Source organism: Sarcophilus harrisii, chromosome 3 (assembly GCF_902635505.1).
Source record: "Sarcophilus harrisii chromosome 3, mSarHar1.11, whole genome shotgun sequence".
Taxonomy (NCBI): domain Eukaryota; kingdom Metazoa; phylum Chordata; class Mammalia; order Dasyuromorphia; family Dasyuridae; genus Sarcophilus; species Sarcophilus harrisii.
In genome coordinates this window covers 227,316,620-227,340,262 of record NC_045428.1, presented here as the reverse complement: position 1 = coordinate 227,340,262, position 23,643 = coordinate 227,316,620, and the positions used below count along the sequence as shown (strand labels likewise).

At 37.5% G+C, this 23,643-nt stretch overlaps 1 protein-coding gene across 3 annotated transcripts in view; it reads left to right on the top strand.

Moving 5' to 3' along the window:
- Positions 1-23,643, top strand: part of AFF3 (AF4/FMR2 family member 3) — a 650,210-nt gene that overhangs the window by 577,426 nt on the left and 49,141 nt on the right. For all 3 annotated transcript variants that reach the window (XM_031963628.1, XM_031963629.1, XM_031963627.1), the window contains exons 10-11: positions 7,430-7,619; positions 18,226-19,485. In XM_031963628.1, the coding sequence (XP_031819488.1) occupies positions 7,430-7,619; positions 18,226-19,485 (1,450 nt within the window). The remainder of the gene's footprint in view (positions 1-7,429; positions 7,620-18,225; positions 19,486-23,643) is intronic.

Below are 23,643 nucleotides of genomic sequence, written 5' to 3'. Positions count from 1 at the left end.
GCTTCCATATTCCTTTGTAAGATAAAGAGCACTAATTTTAGAGTCAGAAGACCTCTTTTTGTGAACTGACTAAAAAGATACTAGTTCATTTTTCTCACCTATAAAATGAGAGTAATAATATTATACAGAAGCTATATATTCTTGTATCTTCTCAATCAAGTTTAACCCCTTTTCAGTGTCAATGATTTTGTCAATAAGGTAAACATGAACAAGACCTTTATTCAAGTAGGGGTGATATCCATCTGATAAGTTATAAACTTGCCTTTTCTTTTTAATTCTATATTTGAAGAAGATTGCTTAAGTAATGGCTAGACATAAACATACACTACATATAATACTAAATTGGGTATTTTGCCAGCCTGAATACTACTGTGGAAATTAAAGAAAAAGAACCTTTACTTTTAAAAAAATTTATTTTTTTTATGTATACCTAAATGTGAATCAAATTCTGATGTTCCAGGAGAAAAGCCTTGCTAGTGATATAAACCAAAAGTAATTTATGAAATTGAGCTACAACTATGTAAACCCAGAATTTCATTTCTAGACTATGGGTAACATTTGTGGAGCTTGTCCAGGATTTTCTAAAATTGCTGTTGTTCCGAGACATGATCTAACAACATGAATAGCCTTGTACTAGCAGGCAGTAGGTTACATCTACATAATTCACAGGATTTTGTGAAGAAAATATTTTATAACTTATAAATGTGAGTTTTTAATATTTAAAGGAAAAAGACATTAAACTTAAAGAAATCATGGAATATAGTCTGAAAGAATATTAGCCTTGTGGGCAGAAGAATTGATAACATTCTTCCTCTCTTGGATATACCCCGTCAATCATCAAGCATTTGAAAGTACCTACAATGTTCCAGGCATCATATTAGATGCTGGACATAACCCCTTCCCCCCCAAAAAAACCTCCCTTACATGACTGAGCTGCTTTGCTCACTTCCACTGGACAGGTAATGATTTGTTTCCAGTAACACCATTTCTCAGTGAAGTAGGCCTTCACTGAATTGTCCTTACCAAACTATAGAAAAGCAGGGTTTGGGTTTTGTTTTGTTTTGTTTTGTTTTTAAATGAGCACTTTCAGTTGTCTTATTAATTCTTTGACCTGGGAATCAGGTTATAGCCAGAATAATGACAAATTATTTTGGCATCCAATGGCACAGAGAATAAGAGTACTGGGCTTGAAGTCAGGAAGACCTAAATTCAAATTTGGCTTCAAACACTGGGCTGTGGGAGCCTGGGTAAGTCCCATAACCTCTGTTTGCTTCAGTTTCCTCAAGTATAAAATGTGGATAATAATGAAGGGATATTAGGAGGTACCCTGTTATCCCAGCAAGCAAGGGTATAACAACAGTGTTCTGTGCTCACCCTCTGGATGATCTCAGCCACAACAAACCCAATGGGATTTATGATTTTAACTACTTAGCCCTTTTTCCAGGGAATTCTGACCTGAGAGTTGGAACTAAAACTGACATACTGCAGCAGAAAGTAATCAATCAAATCTCCTGACACTCTGAATAAACCCTTTGCTTGTATATAAGTGAACCAAACCAGGTGTTGTACTCCATTTCCACCGTACTAACTATGGTTCTGTACCCCACTGAATGATCACTGGTTCAACCTTAAAGCTTAAGACAATCACTATTCTAATAACTTGAAGAGTCCCCACAAGACCCAGGAATACCTGTATTGTCCCCAAAATGTCTACATGCTTGGACATACTGTAGGAACAATTTATTCAAGGTCTAAGAATGATTGTGTTGACTTGTACTTTTTTATGGTTCTCATGCTTAAAAATTCAGCCCCTGCCATAAGTCATAAACTCTCCTTAGTAAAACTTCTGCTTGGGAACCTTTCCCTCACTTTGAAATTAAACATTTGTTTGATTCCTGACTCTCTCATCTCTAAGCTACTTTGTTTGGCTCTGGCCACCCACAAGTTGGAGACTGGTACTGGCCCAATTGACAGTAGTATCTAACTCACAGGATTGTTATGAGCATCAAGTGAGATAATGTGTTTTTTTTTAAAATCACTTAATACAATGCCTGGAACAAAGTAGGCACTATATAAATGCTCATTCCTTTTCCTATCCAGAGAAAGCTTCAGAAAATATCCCAAGTACCACATCTCCTCAGTAGGCTGAGGCAGAGGCTTCAGTATTTGATGCTCTTTAGGTGGAAAGACAGAAATCCAGGAATACTGGATTAAAGACCCTAGAATACTACAAGCCCCTGCCAGGGCAGGCACTACACAGTGAGAAGAATGGCCATAAAAAACCTCATTTAGGTTGTCTCTAGGAAGGAATAAAAACATCTGATAGCTTATCATATTTTAACTAATTATTCTTTATACTTAAGTGCTATTAGTTTTAAAAAATTGAGGAATATTTAAGTGCTTTCAGCACCATGTAGATTTCAGGACCCTCATTTATTCTACCCTGAGAATATTCCATTAAGAGACTTAAGATTCCACATGTTTCTTATCTTTAGGTGTCTGGAAACTTCTTTTTTTAAATTAAAGCATTCCCTCCTTAATGAGGCTTTCACATTTGCCTGGTGATAAGTCATCAGTTTCAAACTTTTTAAAAATTATAACTAGGGTGCCCAAATCCCTGAGACTATGTAAAAAAATAAGAGTATTTTTAGTGCTACCTACCCAACTCTTTTGAGAAGAATCTACATAGTGAATATTAGGACAAATTTTGTTTTGTTGGGTCCCTGGGGATAGTTTTTATTAGTTTTCATTTTTACACCATGCAACTATAGTTTGGTATTTAAATAATATTGTAAAAGAAGGAAGGAAGGTAGGAAGAAGAGAGGGTCTGAAAGTGTTTATGGAGTATTCACAGGGTATATAGTCAGAAAGAAATGTAGCTTTCTGTAATACGTGTGGAATTCCTACTATTTGTAGGCACTGTTGGCACTCTAGCATTTTATAGAATACCAAACAGATAAAAGCCTTATCTCCAAATAGCTTTCTAACTAGCATATCAAGATGATCCTTCACTATTTATGCAAGGGTCCAAAATGAGCTAGACTGCAGACAGTACATTTCAAAAGGTGTGACCCCTCATTCACAGTAGCTTGTACTCTTGGGCTGTTCTTTGAAGATCCATGTTCAGACTGAGCCTGGGCCAGATTCCCAAAAAGACTAGTCTGGCAGCTAAAGAAGGGACATGATGAGCACACAGTTTAGATTAAAATTGGAACTCCCTCAAGCATCAGAGTACTTAGTCAAACAACTCACAAAACCAGTAAAATATTTCTTGAAACCAAAACACAGAAAGCAAACAAACCATCCAAGAGAGAATGTGCGTAAATTGTAGCAGAAGGAATTTAAGCTACATGTAAAGAAGTGTTCCCTGGCGGTCAAGATTGTTGGTTCTGGAAACTCCTTTCCCAGAGATCGGTTAGCAGTTAAAAAGAGACTTTAAATCCTTTAGAGTTATCTTGATATTGTGGAAAGAACATGGTCTTAAAGGCAGACATTCTGGGTTTGAGACTTGGCTTTGATACTTAACAGCTTTAAAACTCCAGGAAAGTAGTCATTTAATCTCTATAAGCCTCAGTTTCCTCATCTGCAAAAGACATAATATTTGCACAACATATGCTAGAGCTGTTATTAGGAAGCAAAGAGCTTCCTAAACACTAAAAGTCGGAGACACATGTGAGCTAACATTAATTTAGAAAAGTTGAAGAATAGTTCTGGGCAAAGAATTTTTCCACCATGATTCCATACATTGTGATCATCAATAAAAATGTTATTGAGAGTTTTCAAGGTTTAGGACACAACCCTGGGTACTATTCAACTTCCAAAAAATGTTACACACCTTTTTAGTTTCATAAGAATTTTGGACCACTGTGTCAAAATGATGCTGAAATAATTACTTCATGCTGTTATTTTAAAGGTTTTTTTTAATCACTTAATTAAAAAAATTTGCTCAAACTACTTCTTGAGCATCTTATAAACAAAGCAATATCTGACTGGTTAATTTTTTTTTACTTTTATAATTCTTGGTATACGAACCCTACAGTAATAAGTCATAAAGGTCTTTTTGTATCTTCTTAATTCTGTAGCTAGAAATCCCTTGTGGCTTAGTGAATTTCTTTCTTTTTATTTCTCACTGTATAAAAACCAAGATTACTGTCCTCATCAGGTAACTGGGTCATGCCAGTCATCCTACAAGACAGCCTCCCTGCTGGACTCAAACCAGCTTAGTTCATGTAGTGGTGACAGTGATAACAGTACTTAGTATTTCAATAGCACTGTTATCCTCAAGGAGTAATTGACAGCTTCTCTGAAATAAAGGTAGGAGTGATCCTGATTTAACATCCTGGAACACCTGAAGTATATCAGGAAGAAATGACTTGCTCCCATCCTAGGAAAGTCAAAGTTCCTGGTTCCATATTCTGAATTGTTCTTCCTCATGCTCTATACTTCTCAACCCCATCCTTGGTCATAGATAGATCCTATCTCCTCTATTCTATTCAGATGAATAAAAAAAAAATCCCTCAAAATTCTTTGTTCTTTTAAGAAATGTTTTTAAAGCAAACTATTTTGTCAATGTAGATAAATTTCCTAAATTGAGGAATTCATTTTTGGCAACTTATATTTTGCATTTTAGATTCTGCCCACTTGGCATTATATGCTGCTATTACTATAAGACAGTGGCAATAAAAGTGAGGAAATATATTGATTGCCTAATGCATGTTTTGCTGAAAAATTAAAGAACAGTTTTTAAAATCTAGTAATTCACCCTGGGAGTGTCAGTATCTCACTGAACATACAAAGCATGGATGTACTCTAATAACTAGCACCTTATGTTGTCTTTTTTTTTTTTTTAACTTGAAGCAGTTTGAAGGCACTAGTCAGTGATCAAAGCCAATATCCATTATCCAGAACCAATTGAGGTGTTCTCTATTCTTCTTGATTTGCCAGTTTTCAGCAACTATATTTCCAAAGTATGGAAGAGAGACATCCCTCTTCCCTCCATATCCCTTGAAACTAGGAAGTATTTTTGCCATGTGGCTTTTTCATTGTGGTGGGGACTACCAGCAGAACTCTTTAACATGGATTCCAGATGTTCCTGCAGAGTCTAACAATTCTTTTATGACTCCAGCAATAGTAGCCATTTCTATTTAGCTAACAGGGAAAATCGATTTTTAGGTCAGGAGAGAAGAAAGATATATTATAGTCCTTTTATCCTCAAACTTCCCTTATCCTCTGTCTAGAAATTCTGGATTCCTCACTCAACACCAGACACAAATGATGGCCTGGAAATGAAATCATAGCAGCTAGGGAAATGCATAAATGTACAGATGTTCTCTGATGTTAAAGAAGCTTGTCAGGCAGCAGGTATTGACAGTGACATTCTGGGGAAGAATCAGAACCATGAGAACAAGTTACTCTCAAACTCAGATGTCCCTTAACCCTGGTGTTAGAAAAATCATTTGTTTTCAAATTCTCCTTAAGTTGTTTTCTTCCCTTGTCCTTCTTTTGAGAAAAAACAAGACTATTATTTTAATAACATTGTGACCTAAGATTTATGGATGACTGTTTGTATCTCTTTGGTGGGTCACCATGGCCCAAGAATTCATCTCTACTAGTCATCTTTCTGGTGATGAGTCTCTCTATACATGGCTAGGCTGACTGGTACTGAGAGAGTAGGCTACACCCTATTCTCTGTGTCTGTGTGACCCTGCTCTGAGCTTTTCCAGTCTGCACTTCATCGACTTTGGCTTCAGAAGTTCAGAGTCACCTCCATGATATAATGAAGAGTAGGGCAGGGATTTGTGGAAATTATTGGTGTCTATCCTGGTGGGAAAGGTCTACTTCAAAAAACAGACTAAAAGAGTCGCCAGAAAAACAATACACACACTCACAATAACATAAATGAAAAGAACAAAAATCATGATTGAATGTTTTTAAATTAGAAAGAAAAAATTGGCTCCAGAGATGAGATATGAGAATATACCTTCCCCCTTTCTCCTCTATAGAGGTTGGGGTCCACAGGTGGGGGACATCTCATTTAACAAGAGACTTTTTTCATTCATATATTTAAGTGAATTTTTAAAAATTTCCTTCTATCTCATTTTCTCTCCCTTTAAAAACTCTAATAATGGGAAGAGACTAAAAAGAAAATCTGGGCAATATATACAACCAAAAGCTATCAATAAAATTACTTCAAAAGAATTTTTTATGTAATCTAAGACATCGTGTACTTTGAACCATAATGTAGATAATTAACAATTAGCTGGCTATTTATTAAGGTACAATCCCATACGGGCAATAAGCCACAAGTAAATGGCAAGCAGGAATTTTGCTGACTAGAAGAATCAGTGTGTCCCAGGAACTATTGTTTTCTCAAGTTTTTAAATGTTTTCAAATGCACACACACATTCACTTCTTATTCAATTTAATTAATAAAAGACCTAGAAGATGTCAAATATTTTTGTGGATGCTGAGTGGTTTTGGTTTTATAGTTTTCAAGTTGCGTTTTGTTTTTTGGCAGGAAAAAAAATCTTTGCTTGGGTTGTATGCTATTTGAATTTTTATGGTTAATTACCTTTGGAAAGAGTCAATTTTTCCTGTTGTCTTTGAATACATGATTATGATCTGGCAAATTTGAGTGTGAATGTGAACATCAAGTATGAATTTTAAAATGCTATTCCTGTAAACGGCTGCATTGGGTTTGAATTGTAAAGGTCTGGAATCTAAAAATGTGCTTGCAGAGTAGGCCCCAGTCCTATAAGGATGCAAAAGAAGCTCATTGTTTGTGCAGACGACCCTGCGAGTGTGGGGGACAGCAGCTTCAGACTGAGTGTAGGCTGCAAGATGGGAGGAGACAGGGCTATATAACACGGGTTGGCCCAAGCTCCTCAGAAAACTCAGGCATAAAGCAGAATGGAGAACATGCCAGTTTTTCTAACCACATTGTTTTTCCTAATCCCTGCTGTCTCTCTGCGTTCTCCTTAGCGACAATAATGAAGTAATCAGCGATCATTTCTACAATTTTGGGGGGCATTTCAAGCACTCAGTTTTTTCTCTTCCTTTCCTGTTACAACAGGCTTTGAAATGCACCTGAAAAGTCCTCACCCATGCATCAACACAATAGAAATGGGCAATTGGGGGTGGGGGGGGGGGAAAGTTTCTTCCCTACTAAAACTGACACACAAGTAACCAGTGCCCGAATATTAGAGGCATCAACTTCCTGGCCCAGTTTGGGGTTTTTTTTCCCCAGTCGGATTCTACTAACCATGATTTTTTTTTTTAAGTCCCAATTCCAGATTGTAGGTATGCACATAGCTGGGACCGGAGAGCTAAACAAAAAAAAAAAAAGAAAAGAACACGGAGCTGGGTGATGTTTTTGTTTGTTTATTTTGTTCTCTTTTCCTCCTCGGTGGGTTGTCCGTGGGGCCGGCAGCGCGGTGGTTCAGCAGCAGTCCAATAGCAGACCCTCGGGCCCCTCCAGCAAAGGGTCGAGCAGCGGCAGCTCCAGCAGCAGCAGCAGCAGCTCCAGCGACTCGGAAAGCAGCTCCGGCTCCGACTCGGAGAGCGAAAGCAGCTCCAGTGGAAGTGAAGGCAGCAAGCCTTCTCACTACTCCAGCCCAGAGGTAAGGACTCCCCCCATTGTTCCTTCCCCCAGCTTCTGGCCCCCTCCCTCTGCTCTGGGTCTCCTCCTAAGTGTTTCCATAAGGCCAGACCCCTGTCTCCTTCCTCCCCATGTTCTCCCAGACCCACCATCCAGGCCTGGTGCTAATAAAAACAGCTATCCCTGGCCAAATCCCCTCATTGGGAAAAGGGACTTTTTTTTTTTTTTTTTTTTTTTTTAATCAGTTAGGCAAGTATTGTTTAGAATCACTTTCCCTGCAGTCGGCATTTGAAGCATGAGGGCTTTTGCCCTTCTTTGTCCCTCAAATCTCCATCCTGGCTTTCTCCTTGTTGCCAGGTACTCAGGGAACTCAGCAGATGAAGGATAACCTATGGATCAAGTCACACTAAGGGTCAACTGAGGCAATAACTAGATAGAAAAGTTCATGGCCTAATAAAGTGTGACCATATATAAATCACAGGGAAAGAGGTTTTATGGATTAGACATGGCTAGGGCCTCACCTTTTTGCAGTTTGTCACGGGTTAGAAGGACAGAGAGAGCTATAAATATTAGCAAAACAAACAAACAAGAAAAAAAAACCGTGCACACATTCTTAGTTCTGTTTTCTTTGTGAAAATATAAAAAGAAAAATTAGCATCAAACTACAAATAATAATAAAATCTTTTATTGCCATGATGAGTATCTTTGGAGAAGATCTAGGTACCTCATATAAAGACATTATAACGCTTCAGTAAAAATCATTGCTATTTCTATATTAAAGTGGAAAGGGAAAAAATTAAATAGTAATTCAGAGAGTGAATATTTGGGGGGGAAGGGCTGAGAGCAAATTTCTAGAGTTGTGGGACTCTGTAGATCGATTTTGATGTTTAAAGAAGCAATAAAGAGCAACTTTACCTTAGTGTAGAAACATGACATTGGTGTGAATTTCATAGTTTCAGTTTTTGAGATTTTTTTTTCACTCACAAAGCTACTTATACTACTTTGGGAGATCAAATTTCTATATAAGGCCCATGAAATTGGGCAAACAATTGATAACTATATTAATATGATTGAAGTTCTAATCACCTACTATGTAACTTATAGATCATAGATCTTGAGCAAGAGGGGACTTAAGAGCCATGTAATCCAACCATTTTTTTTCTTCTGAAATTTTATTTTCCCAAATACATGTAAAGATAGTTTGCAATATTCACTTTTATAAGATTTTGAATTCAACATTTTTTTTCCTCTCTTCTTTTCCTTCCTTCTCCCTGCCCCAAGACAATAAGCAATCTGATAATAGGTTGTACATGTACAATTCTTTTCAAACATATTTCCCTATTTGTCATATTATAAAAGAAAAATCAGATCAAAGTGGAAAAAAAAATCATGAGAAAAGAAAAGCAAATAAACACAAAAGGTGAAAATACTATGCTTTGATCCACATTCAGTCCCCATAGTTCTCTCTCTGGATGCGGGAAGGCATTTTCCATGCCAAGTCTATTGGAATTGATTTGGATCACAGAATTGTTGAGAAGAGCTAAATCTGTCATAGTTGATCATCACATAATCTTGTTGGTACTGTATACAATATTCCCTTGGTTCTGCTCACTTCATGCAGCATCAGTTCAAGTAAGTCTCTCCAAGCTTTTCTGAAATCAGCTGGCTCATTATTTCATATAGAATATTTCATTATACTCATATACCATGACTTATTCAGGCATTCCCCAACTTATGGGTAGCCATTTAATTTCCAGTTCCTTGCCAGCACCAAAAGAGCTGCCACAAACATTTCTGCACCTGTGGCTCCTTTTCCCTCTCTGGGTTACCCAGTATTAACCCTGGTGGACCAAAGCCAACCCCCTTTTTTAAACATGAAGAAACTGAGTCTGAGATGTTATAAGACTGTCACATAGGTAGTAGAATTTGAATCCAGGACCTCTGATGCCAGAATCAATGATTTTTCTATTCTGCCACCTACCTGCATTTTATACCTTCTTCTATAGCCATAGTTGCTAAATAAATTTAGCTAAAATGTGTCTGTTTGACCTATCATTTAAAGGTGGTGCAGCATCATTTTAATTTCTTTCAGGTGTCCCATGAGCACCTTTGGGAACTTCACTAGGGGATTAGTAAAGTCTCAGAGTAGTCCAGGCACTACAGTTAGGCTTACTAGTTATGAAAAAAAATAAAGATTCCCCTCCCCCCCCCCACTTAATGCACTTAGGACCTTTGCTTTTCATAAAGTAAGACTATTAACTGTTTACCTCACCCATAAACATTGAGATAAGCCAAGGAAAACAAATCCTAGAGGAAAGATCTTCTAAACAAATAAATTACCTATTGCTACTAATTTATTGACTTCTTCTATTAACATTGGCCTTTTAGATAATCTCCTACATAAGGGGTTCTTCAAGCCATTTTCACTGCTTCTGGCCGGTCCCTTACTTAGATTACACATGTTCCCAAGTGGCTCTTCACTTCTTTAGACATAAACGTCCTTCCAACAGTTTGATTCTGAGATAGAGACCTGCATCTCCTTTCCTTTTCACGGTTAAACTTCTTTTTTGAAGATGTTCATGTATTCTTAGATCCAGTCTCTGTTGAAGGCCTAGTCCGTGCAGGATGCTGTGCCAGTAGTTTGTAGTGTGGTGTGATGAAAAGAAAGGATCTGGAATCCAAGGACTTCTGCTTTAGTTCTGAGTGACTTTGGAGCAAAATCTTCAGTCTCTCTCAATTTCTTCATTTGTATAAGAAGACTGGGCTCTAGGTGATGACCTTTAAGCCAGCCAGCTCTAAGTGTATGACTTGAGGAAGATAAAAAGATGATAAAAACATGGTCCTTGATCTTGAGACGCTTATAACCTCACCAGTTGAGGGGGAGAAATGCACAAACAATGCTGTGATAAAGAATATTATCCATTCCCTAAAAGAAGTGTAGACAAAGTTCTATAAAATCTCCAGAGGAGGGAGAAATTAGAGTTGAGAAATTAGGGATGTTTTCATAAAAGTGATGGCATCTGAAAGGGACCTTGAAAACATGTACTATCTATCATTCCCCCAGCTGTTTTTAATCCCTCACTCAGGGCTACTCCAGTCACCTAAAGAAAGAAAAATCCTACATGTTAAAGGACCCATACTTTTTATTATTTTTGTACAATTAAAAATAAAACAAAAACATACAAGAGGAATTAACAGTCTACTTGCAGGAATAGAATGGACATTAGGCCTCCAAAGTTAACAGAAATGTTTTATGTTATAATTTTAGAGGAAAACCTAAGTTTAGTGATAGGAAATGGATCTGTGTAATCCAGTTAAGAAAAGTATTGGGCACGTTATGAAATGCATAATGTCCAAGATCTTTCAGTTTTCTGATAAAATTTTAATCTAAAGCCTCCTTAAATTAGACTGATAATTCAGCTAAGAGCACAGTTACCATTCTCTTTAATGTAGGTTCTTTCCAAATGTTATTGAAGTAATTACAAAGATTCCAGGTCTCTTGTACATTTTCTCCAGCAAAAATGTGGGGTCCACTAATAGAGCAGGATTCAAAGAAGCTCCTGGCTAAGAAGCTAGATCACAAGTCTCTAAAAAAAGATCCCCAAGAGTTAAAGGAGCCTTAGGCCAGTTACCTTTGCTAGTAACTTACCTGTAAGCAAAAATAGGAGAGTATAAAATACAAGAGCCTCATAGGACATGTTAATAATACTCATCATTTAACAGTCTCAATTCTGGAAAAATAATGTATAGGTTTGACTAAAAATAAAAAGTCTTATCACACTATCCCCCCAAAAAAAAAATTAATCAATGTACTCCACCTGTACAAATGGAATCAATTTATACAGGTTTTTTTCCTACAAGGAAAAAAAAGCGGGTATAGTTATTCATTTATATGTGTAAAAGTTAGGCTTATAAAACCAAGGCTGGAAAGAACCTTAATTATCTAGTCCAAGCACCTGATTTTGCAGATGAAGAAACTGAAGCTTAAGGAATTTAGATAAGTTTTCAGTCAATCAACCAAGCATTTATTAAGTGACTTCTATGAGAGCCAGTGTGGTATATAGCACATAGAGAGCTGGCTTTGAATCCAGAAATAACTGAGTTCAAGTCCTGCCTTTGACACAGACTGGCCATGTTCCCCTTGCGACTTTCAGACTAAATTGGTTAGATTTGATCTGTATGGATAGAATGAGTTCACTCATCTGAGAGCTCCTTATACAAATGAAATCATAGATTCAGTCCCTGAGCTCTCCCTGTGAGCCAAGAACTATGCACATAAGTTACCAAACTTGCCCAGTCACACACATAGTAAGTACATGATACAGCTGGGATTCAAGCCATGTTCTTATTCAAAATCTAGTGCTCTTTCCATTACAAAATGTAGGGAACATCAGTTTGAGAAGAATTTAGTATTACTTTACAATATACACCCCAACAATGCTAAGTATGCACCTCTCTTCTTTACCATAAAGGATGTAATCATAAAGTAATCAAAATTATTTCCACAAAATCACTCTTTATGATCAGCCCAGGTACTTCATGGTTTTACCATTAATTCTACTTGGGTATATAGGTGTTCTGGGGATAAGGTTGCCCCAATTAATGTCAATCAGCCAACAAACATTTATTAGGCGATTACAAAGTGCCTGGCATTGGGCTGGACCCTGGAAATACAAGCATCATTAGTTGCATTTAATGAGATCCTACTGTAATAATAGTTCTATGGTGCTCTAAGTCATGAAACTACACCAAGTATCATTTGCCCAATTGTCCATTCATAAAATCTTATAGAATGTAGTTTCTATGTAATAAACTGCTCCATAAAGTCATCTTGCCTAACCCTAAACCAGTTCTTAGCTGGCTACACTTTGGAGATGAAATCAACTCTCCATAACTAATTGAGATGCTAGGATTGAATCTTCTTTTATGCTTTGAAATATAATTGCTGAGGATGCCATTTCTGTCACTGATAATATCCCAAAGTACAAGAGAAAGAAAAGATTCATACCATGAAGTACCAGCAGATATTTGAGTTAACCTGTTTGGAAAAACCCTCTGGGCTCACCTCCATTTTTATTGGCTATTTCTAGCTTGCTGAAAGCCATTTTATTTTACATAAAGCACCATAGAATAATGATGATATATTCTTTTTTATTTTTCATTATAGCTTTTTTTTGACAGAATATATGCATGGGTAATTTTTCAACATTGACCCTTGCCATCACTTCTGTTGCAACTTTTCCCTTCCTTCCCTCCACCCCCTCCCGTAGATGGCAGGCAGTCTCAAACATGTTAAACATGTTAAAGTATATCTTAAATACAATATATGTGTACATATTTATACAGTTTTCTTGTTGCACAAGAAAAATCAGATTCAGAAAGGTAAAATAACCTGGGAAGAAAAACAAAAATGCAAGGAAACAACAACAGAAAAAGTGTAAATGCTATGTTAGGGTCATGATATATTCTTAAGCTAACATGAAAGTCATTTAGTGGCATTTTTTCCATAATTAGTGAATCATCACACCCACTTCATTGCTTCAAGACTTTGTTTCTGGAATTAGCTTTTATCTTCCTTCCCATTATTTTTTACATTCTCATGTAATTGCTTTCTAGAATATGGGAAAAGATGTTTTTTTTATCCTATTGCTTTTTTTTCTGATACAAAGTTCTATATCATCATATGATACATTAGAGGGTCTTTACATAAAAATAAAATGGGAATTCATTCTAACTAAGTAGCCTTAAATAGTATAGGAACTATAATAAAAATAGATGGTGTTGCCCTAGATGAGCTTACAGTCTATTCGAGTAATGACATAGAGAACATTTTCAAGGCAATACAAAGGTACTTAATATTTATTTGGTGTAGTGTGAAACTAGTTGGTTAAATAAGAGTTAAGTTAATTCAAAATTAGCTACAGAATCACTGGAAGAGGTGGAATCAAGGCAAGACATCATCTAAGAGTTGACACTTGAGTTGGAACTAAAAAAAATCATAAAATTTGTATTAATAAGAGTAAGGATGGAATGCCAGGTAGAAGAATAAAATTACTCTTGGTAGAGAAATAGTGAAAATGCCCTTAAGACTCTAGCAGAGTGACTGTGCAAATCAAATTAATACAATGCAAAAAAAAAAAAATGTTTTGAGCAGTTAGCTAGGGGTTTTAGAGGATATAAAAGAAGTAAAATATGTAGTTCTACCCTGGAAAAACTTCTCTCTATAGAAATGAAATAGAAACACAAAAGATTATATAATAAAGTACCCATTAGTTGTTTCTGTACAAATATCAGGTGATTAAAGGAGGCTACTGGATGTCTTTCCCTTAAGAAAGATCATTATCAATTCCATTGTGTATTTGACATTCTCAAAGTTGGCTATATTGGCGTGCAGAATAGAGTGGGAATATTTGGTGGAAAGTCTTGAATGTCAGGCTGAGAAATCTGAATTATATTTGGTAGGCAATTTAGGGATCCCATTAGGTTCTTGAACAGGAAATGTTGTGATGAAAATAGTGTATTGGGAAGATTTCTCTGCTAGTATTGTGTAGGATGAAGGAATCTAAATCAGTCAGTGGTCCTATACAAAAATGATTAAAATCTACCCAGCCTTTCTATTCACTGTTTTATTGTTTTCTTAGGAATTTCTACTTGTGACAGGGGTTCTGGCTACAGTCAGATGTATGTATGTGTTTTCTTTGCTTAGTGAGATGAAGGAGTAAAAGCATGGACTTTAAAACTGTAGAAATTGAAGTGCCACTATTCAAAGAAGTGGGACTAGCCACTGCAAATCCTGTGCATTGTCAAAAATTACTATAGTCCCCACCTTTTTTTTTTCAAGGCATTTTTTACACACTCCAACATTTAGGGCATTTTTATTTTTAAGGCAGAAAACCTCATGCACTGAAATGGTTAGTTATTTGCCAAAGTTAAAAATATATATATAATGATAGGGTCAGTTTTAGATTTTACAAATGTATTAAGTTCTACTCAATTAGCTTTCAGCTAACCTCTGTTTACTGAGAGACTTCTAAGGACAACTGCTTTGTAAACCATTGCATGCTGCTTTTCATTTATTTTGATTATCCACCATTGCTTTATATACTCTGGAATCAAGGAGGAGTTGGATCCAGTATCAGTTACTTCTTAGACAGGTGATCCTCATCTGCAAAATGTGGATCATAATAGTACCTAAAGGAACATAATACACTTTCCCAGGATTGTTATGAGGATCTAATGAGATATAGAATGCTTTGCAAATCTTAAAGTGTTATGTTAATTTTTGGCTTTATCATTATTACAACATAAGAGCAAATCTTTGTAGAATTCACTTGGTCATTTTTCTTTTTGGACATTTTCTTTTAATCTGGAAAAGTAAAAATATTTGACATATTTATCCTGTCACTCAAAGACTGAGTGAAATAGCACTATGTGTCAATGTCTTTATTTTCTGTGCTGATGTTGATGGATGTTAGATAGCTTTAACCCCACTAGAAATGACAATTTCCTACCTAAATGTTCCAAGTTAGTACATATGTTCCCAGGAAGAATTTTTCATTGCTTCCACCACTTTCATTGCTTTCTACAGTATAGGGATTGTAGATGAATTTCAGGCTGGCAGAGCAAAGTACAAGCACCAATCCCCTTTGAAATGCACTGAATACAACCTTAGCAACCTAGTAATTTCCCTAAAGTTAATGCTCCTACTGTGAGATGACTATACCCTGTCTTCTCAAATAAGCAGTCTTTTTTACTATTTGTACTTGGGGGCGGCCTTTTCACTTTGGTTCTTCACCTTTTACCAATTCTTTACTGCCATATACTTCACTTTAGAAAATGTCTTTCTATTCCCCCACATGATCTACTTCTCCCCAACTTGAAACCATTCACAGCACATTAAGGAATTCCTAACAAAAGAATCCTAAAATTGGGTTTGAGAAAGGACATGCCTTAGAACGAAGCAAATTCTGGGATGGATTAATTTTTTTAATTCTCAAAAACTGACAGGGAGAAACCAAAAAAAAATTACTTCCATCCCCTCATCCCCTCCCTTCGATGGCAGGTAGTCCAATACATGTTAAATATGTTAAAATATATGTTAAATCCAATCATATATATTTTAATAGTCATCTTAGAACACCTAGGATCATATTTAACAGGTAAAAAACATGTTAATGTTAAAATAAATGTTAAATCCAATCATATATATTTTAATAGTCGTCTTAGAACACCTCGGTTCATATTTAACATGTAAAAAACATGTTAAAAATGTTAAAATATATGTTAAATCCAATCATATATATTTTAAAAGTCATCTTAGAACACCTAGGTTCATATTTAACATGTAAAAAACATGTTAAAATGTTAAAATATATGTTAAATCCAATCATATATATTTTAAAAGTCATCTTAGAACACCTTGGTTCATATTTAACATGTAAAAAACATGTTAAAATGTTAAAATATATGTTAAATCCAATCATATATATTTTAATGGTCATCTTAGAACACCTAGGTTCCTATTTAACATGTAAAAAACATGTTAAAATATGTTAAATCCAATCATATATATTTTAATAGTCGTCTTAGAACACCTTGGTTCATATTTAACATGTAAAAAACATGTTAAAATGTTAAAATATATGTTAAATCCAATCATATATATTTTAATGGTCATCTTAGAACACCTAGGTTCCTATTTAACATGTAAAAAACATGTTAAAATGTTATATGTTAAATCCAATCATATATATTTTAAAAGTCATCTTAGAACACCTAGGTTCATATTTAACATGTAAAAAACATGTTAAAATATATGTTAAATCCAATCATATATATTTTAATAGTCGTCTTAGAACACCTAGGTTCATATTTAACATGTAAAAAAGTTAAAAATGTTAAAGTAAATGTTAAATCCAATCATATATATTTTAAAAGTCATCTTAGAACACCTCGGTTCATATTTAACATGTAAAAAACATGTTAAAATATATGTTAAATCCAATCATATATATTTTAAAAGTCATCTTAGAACACCTCGGTTCATATTTAACATGTAAAAAACATGTTAAGATGTTAAAATAAATGTTAAATCCAATCATATATATTTTAATAGTCATCTTAGAACACCTAGGTTCATATTTAACATGTAAAAAACATGTTAAAATGTTAAAATATATGTTAAATCCAATCATATATATTTTAATAGTCATCTTAGAACACCTAGGTTCATATTTAACATGTAAAAAACATGTTAAAATATGTTAAATCAATCATATATATTTTAAAAGTCACTTAGAACACCTAGGTTCATATTTAACATGTAAAAACATGTTAAAATGTTAAAATATATGTTAAATCCAATCATATATATTTTAAAAGTCGTCTTAGAACACCTTGGTTCATATTTAACATGTAAAAAACATGTTAAAATGTTAAAATATATGTTAAATCCAATCATATATATTTTAATGGTCATCTTAGAACACCTAGGTTCCTATTTAACATGTAAAAAACATGTTAAAATATATGTTAAATCCAATCATATATATTTTAATAGTCGTCTTAGAACACCTTGGTTCATATTTAACATGTAAAAAACATGTTAAAATGTTAAAATATATGTTAAATCCAATCATATATATTTTAATGGTCATCTTAGAACACCTAGGTTCCTATTTAACATGTAAAAAACATGTTAAAATGTTATATGTTAAATCCAATCATATATATTTTAAAAGTCATCTTAGAACACCTCGGTTCATATTTAACATGTAAAAAACATGTTAAAATATATGTTAAATCCAATCATATATATTTTAATAGTCGTCTTAGAACACCTAGGTTCATATTTAACATGTAAAAAAGTTAAAAATGTTAAAACAAATGTTAAATCCAATCATATATATTTTAAAAGTCATCTTAGAACACCTCGGTTCATATTTAACATGTAAAAAACATGTTAAAATATATGTTAAATCCAATCATATATATTTTAATAGTTGTCTTAGAACACCTCGGTTCATATTTAACATGTATTGGACTACCTGCCATCTAAGGGAAGGGTGAGGGGACGGAAAATTTTGGAACAGACAATTTTGCAAGGGTCAATGTTGAAAAATTACCCATGCATGTTTTGTAAACAAAAGCTTTAATAAAAAACAAATAAATAATAAAAATACATATGGCAGAAACGTGGTGACTTCATATGTATCATGAAAATCCTATTTCGTGCCTTCCCAGTGGGTAGGAGAGAGAATAATAAATAACAAAATATAAATAAAATAAATAATAAATAATGATACTTAATGAAAATGTCCATTAAGGGGCATATGCACAGTGCTTGAAGGAGATTGGGAGGAGGCAAGATGCCATTCCACTCTTTGGGACAGCAAGACCATTTGAGCAATCATGTGGCAATGGATAACATCATCCTTCTCCCTTCTCTCTCCTACTGAGAGATACACAAATCTTCCCTGTCTGCTTCAAACACTATTCATCAGTCTTCCTTCATGCACCCAGAGGAATCAATCACAAACCCCAAACCACCTCCTTAAGTTTCATAAAAGATGTTTGTGGCTTGTTTTTTTTGTTCTGTTCTGTTCTGTTTTGTTTTCTCTGATTTTTAGCCAGAACAAGCTTCTTCCAACAAGTGGCAGCTGGATAAATGGCTCAACAAAGTGAATCCCCATAAGCCTCCGCTCCTGAATCAAAATGAAAACCACGGGTCAGAGAGCAGCCAGTACTACAGCCGGGGAAAGGAGGAGGTGCAAGAGTGCGGGAAATTAGCCACCCTCTGCCAGCCAGGCGTCCGGGAGAAGGAGATCAAGAACGCCTGCAAAGAGGAGCAGAGGCCTAGGACTGCTAACAAGGCCCCGGGGACTAAAGGGGTGAAGCAGAAGTCGCCTCCCGCCACTGCGCCTGCGCCTCCCGCAGCCGCTGCCGCCGCCCCCACAGCGCCCCCTGCCGCCCCGGCCTCTGTCTCCGCTGTTCTGAGTGCCGGGCCCACGGGGGTCATTCCGATTGCTGCGGAAAGCGCAGGCGCGCCGGCCCCTTCCCGGAGGTCGGCCTGCAAGAAGCCTCCGAGGAGGACCGCGACAGCCACGGAGAGGGCCTCGGCCGTCGACGGCGCTAACTGCCACCGGCCGCCGGCCGAAGAGCTGGCGGCCAGCGAGGTGCTAGTGGAGAGCCCCACCCCCGACCCCCCAAAGCCCAGGCCTTGCGCCGGCGGCGGCGGCGGCGGCGGCGGCGCTAGGACGGGTCACCGAAAAGAGCTGCGCTCGTGCGCGTCCTCGGTAGCGGCGGCCACGGCCTGCGAGAAGCGCCGCACGCGGGGCCTGAGCAAGACGGCCCCCAAGTCCAAGGAATTCATCGAGACTGAGTCTTCGTCCTCTTCTTCGTCCTCGTCGTCCTCGTCCGACTCGGAGCCAGAATCGGAGCCCGAGGACTACTCGGGCCCCAAACCCCCGCCCGTGGGCCCGGGCTCCGCGGCGGCGGCGGCGGCGCCCTCGGCGGGGGGCGACCAGCGGCTCCGGGAGGGCGCGGGCCCCGGCACCGGCGGCAACAGCAACAAGGCCGTGGGCTCCATCAACGCCAGGACCTCGAGCGACGCCGCCAAGGAGCTAGAAGAGCAGTTCTACACTCTGGTGCCCTTCGGCCGCAACGAGCTGCTCTCCCCGCTCAAGGACAATGACGAGGTGAAGGCCCTTTGGGTCAAAATCGATCTGGCCCTCCTCTCCCGCATCCCGGAGCCCTCGCCCCCCCTGGACCCTCCCCCTGCTGCCCCAGCCGCCCCCGCGGCCAAAGACTCGGATCCTGGCCCGCAGAGTCACGCCCCAGACCTGCAGACGGCCGAGAAGGGTTTGCCGAAGTCCAAGCGGAAACGCAAGGTAGGCCTGCTCACACCGCCCCCCCCCCCCCATCTGCTTGGCAGAGGCCCCCGGAGCCAGGGTTTCCAGCTCGAGGAGGCAAAAAGGGGCTCCCAAAGGCCTTGCCATCTAATGGGCACAGCTTGCAGTTATACAGAAACCAACCAGGCAGCATTTATTAAGTGCCTACTAGATGCCGGGCACTAGGCTAAGATTTGGGTATATACAAAAAAAGGCAAAAGATAGGCTCTGCTTTCAAGGAGCTTGCAACCTAATGGGCACAGCTTGCAGTTATAGATAAACCAATCTTCTGTGTCTGCTTCTCAAACACTATTCATTAGTCTTCCTTCATGCACCCAGAGGAATCAATCAAAAAACCCAAACCACCTCCTTAAGTTTCATAAAAGATGTTTTATCTTTTATAAGGCAGCATTTATTAAGTGCCTACTAGATGCCAGGCACTAGGCTAAGATTTGGGTATACAAAAAAAAGGCAAAAGAAAGACTGCTTTCAAGGAGCTTGCAGTTACAGATAAATCAACTAAGCATTTATTAAGTACCTACTGGATGCCGGCACTGTGCTAAGATTTGGGGGTACAAAAAGTGGCAAAAGACAGCTTCTGCTCTCAAGGAGCTTGCAATCGAATGGGGGAGACAACATAGAGACAAATCAATTGATAAACCTTTATTAAGCACTTACTAATTGCTAGGCACTTTGCTAAGAGCTGAAGACACAATAGAAGGCAAGTTCCTCCCCTCAAGGAGTTTGCAGTATAATGTTGGAAGGCAACATGCAAAGAAATATATACAAAGTGAGCTATGTCCAAGATAAATAGGACATAATTAACAAAGGGAAGGCAGTGGACTTAACAGGATTGGAGGCTTCCCTGTAGAATGTGAAATTTTAATTATATTACGCCAAGGAGGTCACTATTTGGAGATGAGGTATGGGAGAGAGCCAGAGGAAATACTCAAGAAATGAGAGATCATCCTCTTCATGGGACGGCATAAATGCCAGTATCCTAATCAAAGATTGTGTGTCAGGACTGGTATAAGGTATAAGAAGACTGGAAAGGTGGCAGGGTAGCAGGTTAGGAAGGGTTTTGAATGCCAAACAATACTGCCTCTGGAAGCAGCAAGGAAGTCACTAGAGTTGGGGTGAGGGAGTAGTATGTCATGATCACACACTTTGGGAAAAAATTAGAGACTGAGTGGAGGATAAATTGAGGCAAGCCACTCCTAAACTGTTCCAACCATCCTGTTGTGATGCAGTGAGAGCTTACAGGAGAGTAGTAGTGGTATAAGAGGAAAAAAGAGGGCATATTGCAAAGTTGAATTCGACCAGGCCTTGGCAAATGCACAGTGGTGGAATCCAAGGTGACTGAGGTTGTAGTTCTGAGGGATGGAGGATAGTGGGACTTTCTACATGGCAGGGGGGGAGGCAGCCATGTAGGAGGGAAGATAACAGAATTTATTGTGGATGTATTGAGTTTAGATGTCTATTGGACATTATCTAGAGAGATCTACTGTCTCCTGTCCAATAGAATCTTAAATTCGATAGGATAGATGCATTCATTCAATAAATAATTATTGAGTTCCTATTATGTGTAAAACCTTGTGTTAGGTGTTCGTCTTTGAAGGATACTGAAATGTGTAATGCTCAGTAGATAGAATACCTGTGCACCAGGAGCATATAGGGTCCTTGGGAAAATGGCTTCCTACAGAAGCCACAAAAGTAACTTGGGCACAGGCAAAATGCAAATGCTCTAAGAGGGAGCAAGACCAAGAAGTGGTACCAGTATTCTGGGAATAGAAAGGACACCTCTTGATGGATATTGATTTAATTAAGTCCACAGGTGGAGGGAGGTTTGAAGTGGGCCTTAGATGATAGATTGAATTTTGATGCAAGGACGACAGTACAGAAGAGAAAAATGAAGATAGGGATTCTCGAGAACAAAAGTAAAGCAGCAAAGTAAAAAGTCCAGAAAACAATAAGAAACAAACCTTTTTGAGCATGACTAGAGGGTTTCCCAGGGGATGGGGACCAAAATGTGAAAGATACAGGATGCGAGGCAAAGGAATTTGGACTTAATGCTATAGAAAATGGGAGTTTTGAGGCAGCCCTGTTTGGAAATAACTTAGCTAATAATGAGAAACATCAATAAAAAACTGATAGTATCCTTTGACAGTAATCAAAATTCAGCTCAAGCTCTTTAAATTATGACTGTTTTAATTATTGAAAATTTAGCCTCCTTAAATTTTTATAGCATTTTACAGCTTTCAAAGCACTTTTACAGACATTTTTTTGGAGGTAATTGGATGTTAAAGGAGTAGACAGGGTTTCAGGAATCCTAAGTTCTAATTGTATAACAGACAGAGCTGGTAAGCTCTCTATACCTAACTACTATTTGTTTTGAAAAAGGCATTTCTCATTATCTGTCTTCAATTTCTCCATTTATAAAATGAAGATAAAACTCAGGAGATAATAGATGTGAAGATAATTTGATACAACATCAGTGTAAGGAGTTACAATAATATTTATTCTCCTGCTGTGAAAGCTTGTTTTAGTCTTTTCAAATTTGAGCCATTTCAGATTTCACTGAGCCAAAGGGAAAAGTATAGCCTTGGCTGTTTTTTAGCCAAATATTTGATATGTTCACCATCCTAGAAGTAGTGCTTATCATTCAATTGCTGGGTGACTTAATTCTGTAACTTCAACCAAGCTCTTTGAGAATCTATTGAGTAATACCTTACTAACAACTCTAAATAAGTTCCTTGAAAGTATCTATCTCTTCTGCATTTTAAAGCAAAACTTATTTTTAAAGTTGTCCTACCTCCCCTTCCACCCCAAATAGTGCCTATCTCTCACAAACTTGGAAAAGCACTCAAACTACCTTTTTTAACAGATCTCACAATAGAATGGAATTGGACCCCATTAAGATTTTGAAACTTTTGCTTTACTGAAATAGCCATCCCTCACTCCCCACAATACTCTCATAATATGACTTCACAGTTTCCCATGGTATGATGGATAATTTATTGGGAAATTCCACTGTATCGTGTAATCACTAGATCCACACATTTTCTTTGACCCTTAAATTTCTCTTGGCCTTCTCATACACTTACAGTTGCTACTATTTACTTTTAGATTTTCTCACTTCCCAATTCTACCTCATGGAGATAGGCTATGCTCAGAGTTTTCTTCTGCAAACACAGATTCCCACATAAATAAAACAAAATGAAAATAAAAAAGATAGGATAGGCCTTAAACCTATTTTGGTCTATTTCCTTAATATTCATTAGGCCATTACTAATTTCTTTTAGGCCCTGAGCACATGGGCCTGGGTTTATTTTCATGGCCTGTTTTCAGAAACATTGAAAGTCTCCAGAGAAGGAGATGCAACAACCTCTGTAAGTGACCCAGTCCATTATCTCATAACTCTTCTAGAATCCTAGGATATGCAGATGTACTCAGTGAACCTTGCAGGCCTTGCTGCATTGAAAAGACTTTAACTTTAGGTAACTATTTAGAACCATAACGTTGTAACTCTCGGGAGTCCTCCATATTCTCCTCCTCTCTCTCCATGTTCCACATCTTCAAATTCCATACCTTCTGAGGGCAAATCGAGGACAAGACTGAATGAAAAGCTTTCTGACTAGGAGGGTGATTTAACACTAAAAGTAAGGGAGGTTATTCATGCTTCCCAGGATGTCTTTGAGGACAGGCATTTAGTACTGCTTGAGAGAAGGTTTAGCGACAGGGGTGGCGTGATTGGACAAAGGGACTTTTGAACAAATAAATGAATGTAGGACTCCCTTCTGAGGAGCCCTTTCTAAGCTCTCTTACCACTACCAGAGGTACTGGGGACACTTGAATAAATACTTATTGAATTCAATTGAAATAAGGAAGATGGAAGCAAAATTGGCTTCATAGTGTGGTAGAGGTGGGTAAAGAGTTCCCCCATTCCCTGAAGTAAAAAGGCATACAGAGCATAAGATGCAAGATATATATTACTACTGTGAAGGTTTCCTTGGAAGTTGGAGGTCAGATTTTTGGTAGTACCACTAAATGCGGGCGGGGCGGGGAGGAAGAGAGATACTTCCACTGTCTGAAGTTCAATACAAGGATTCTTTTACAGACGGAGTTCAAGTCACAGTTCTTCTCCCTAGAGTAAGGCAC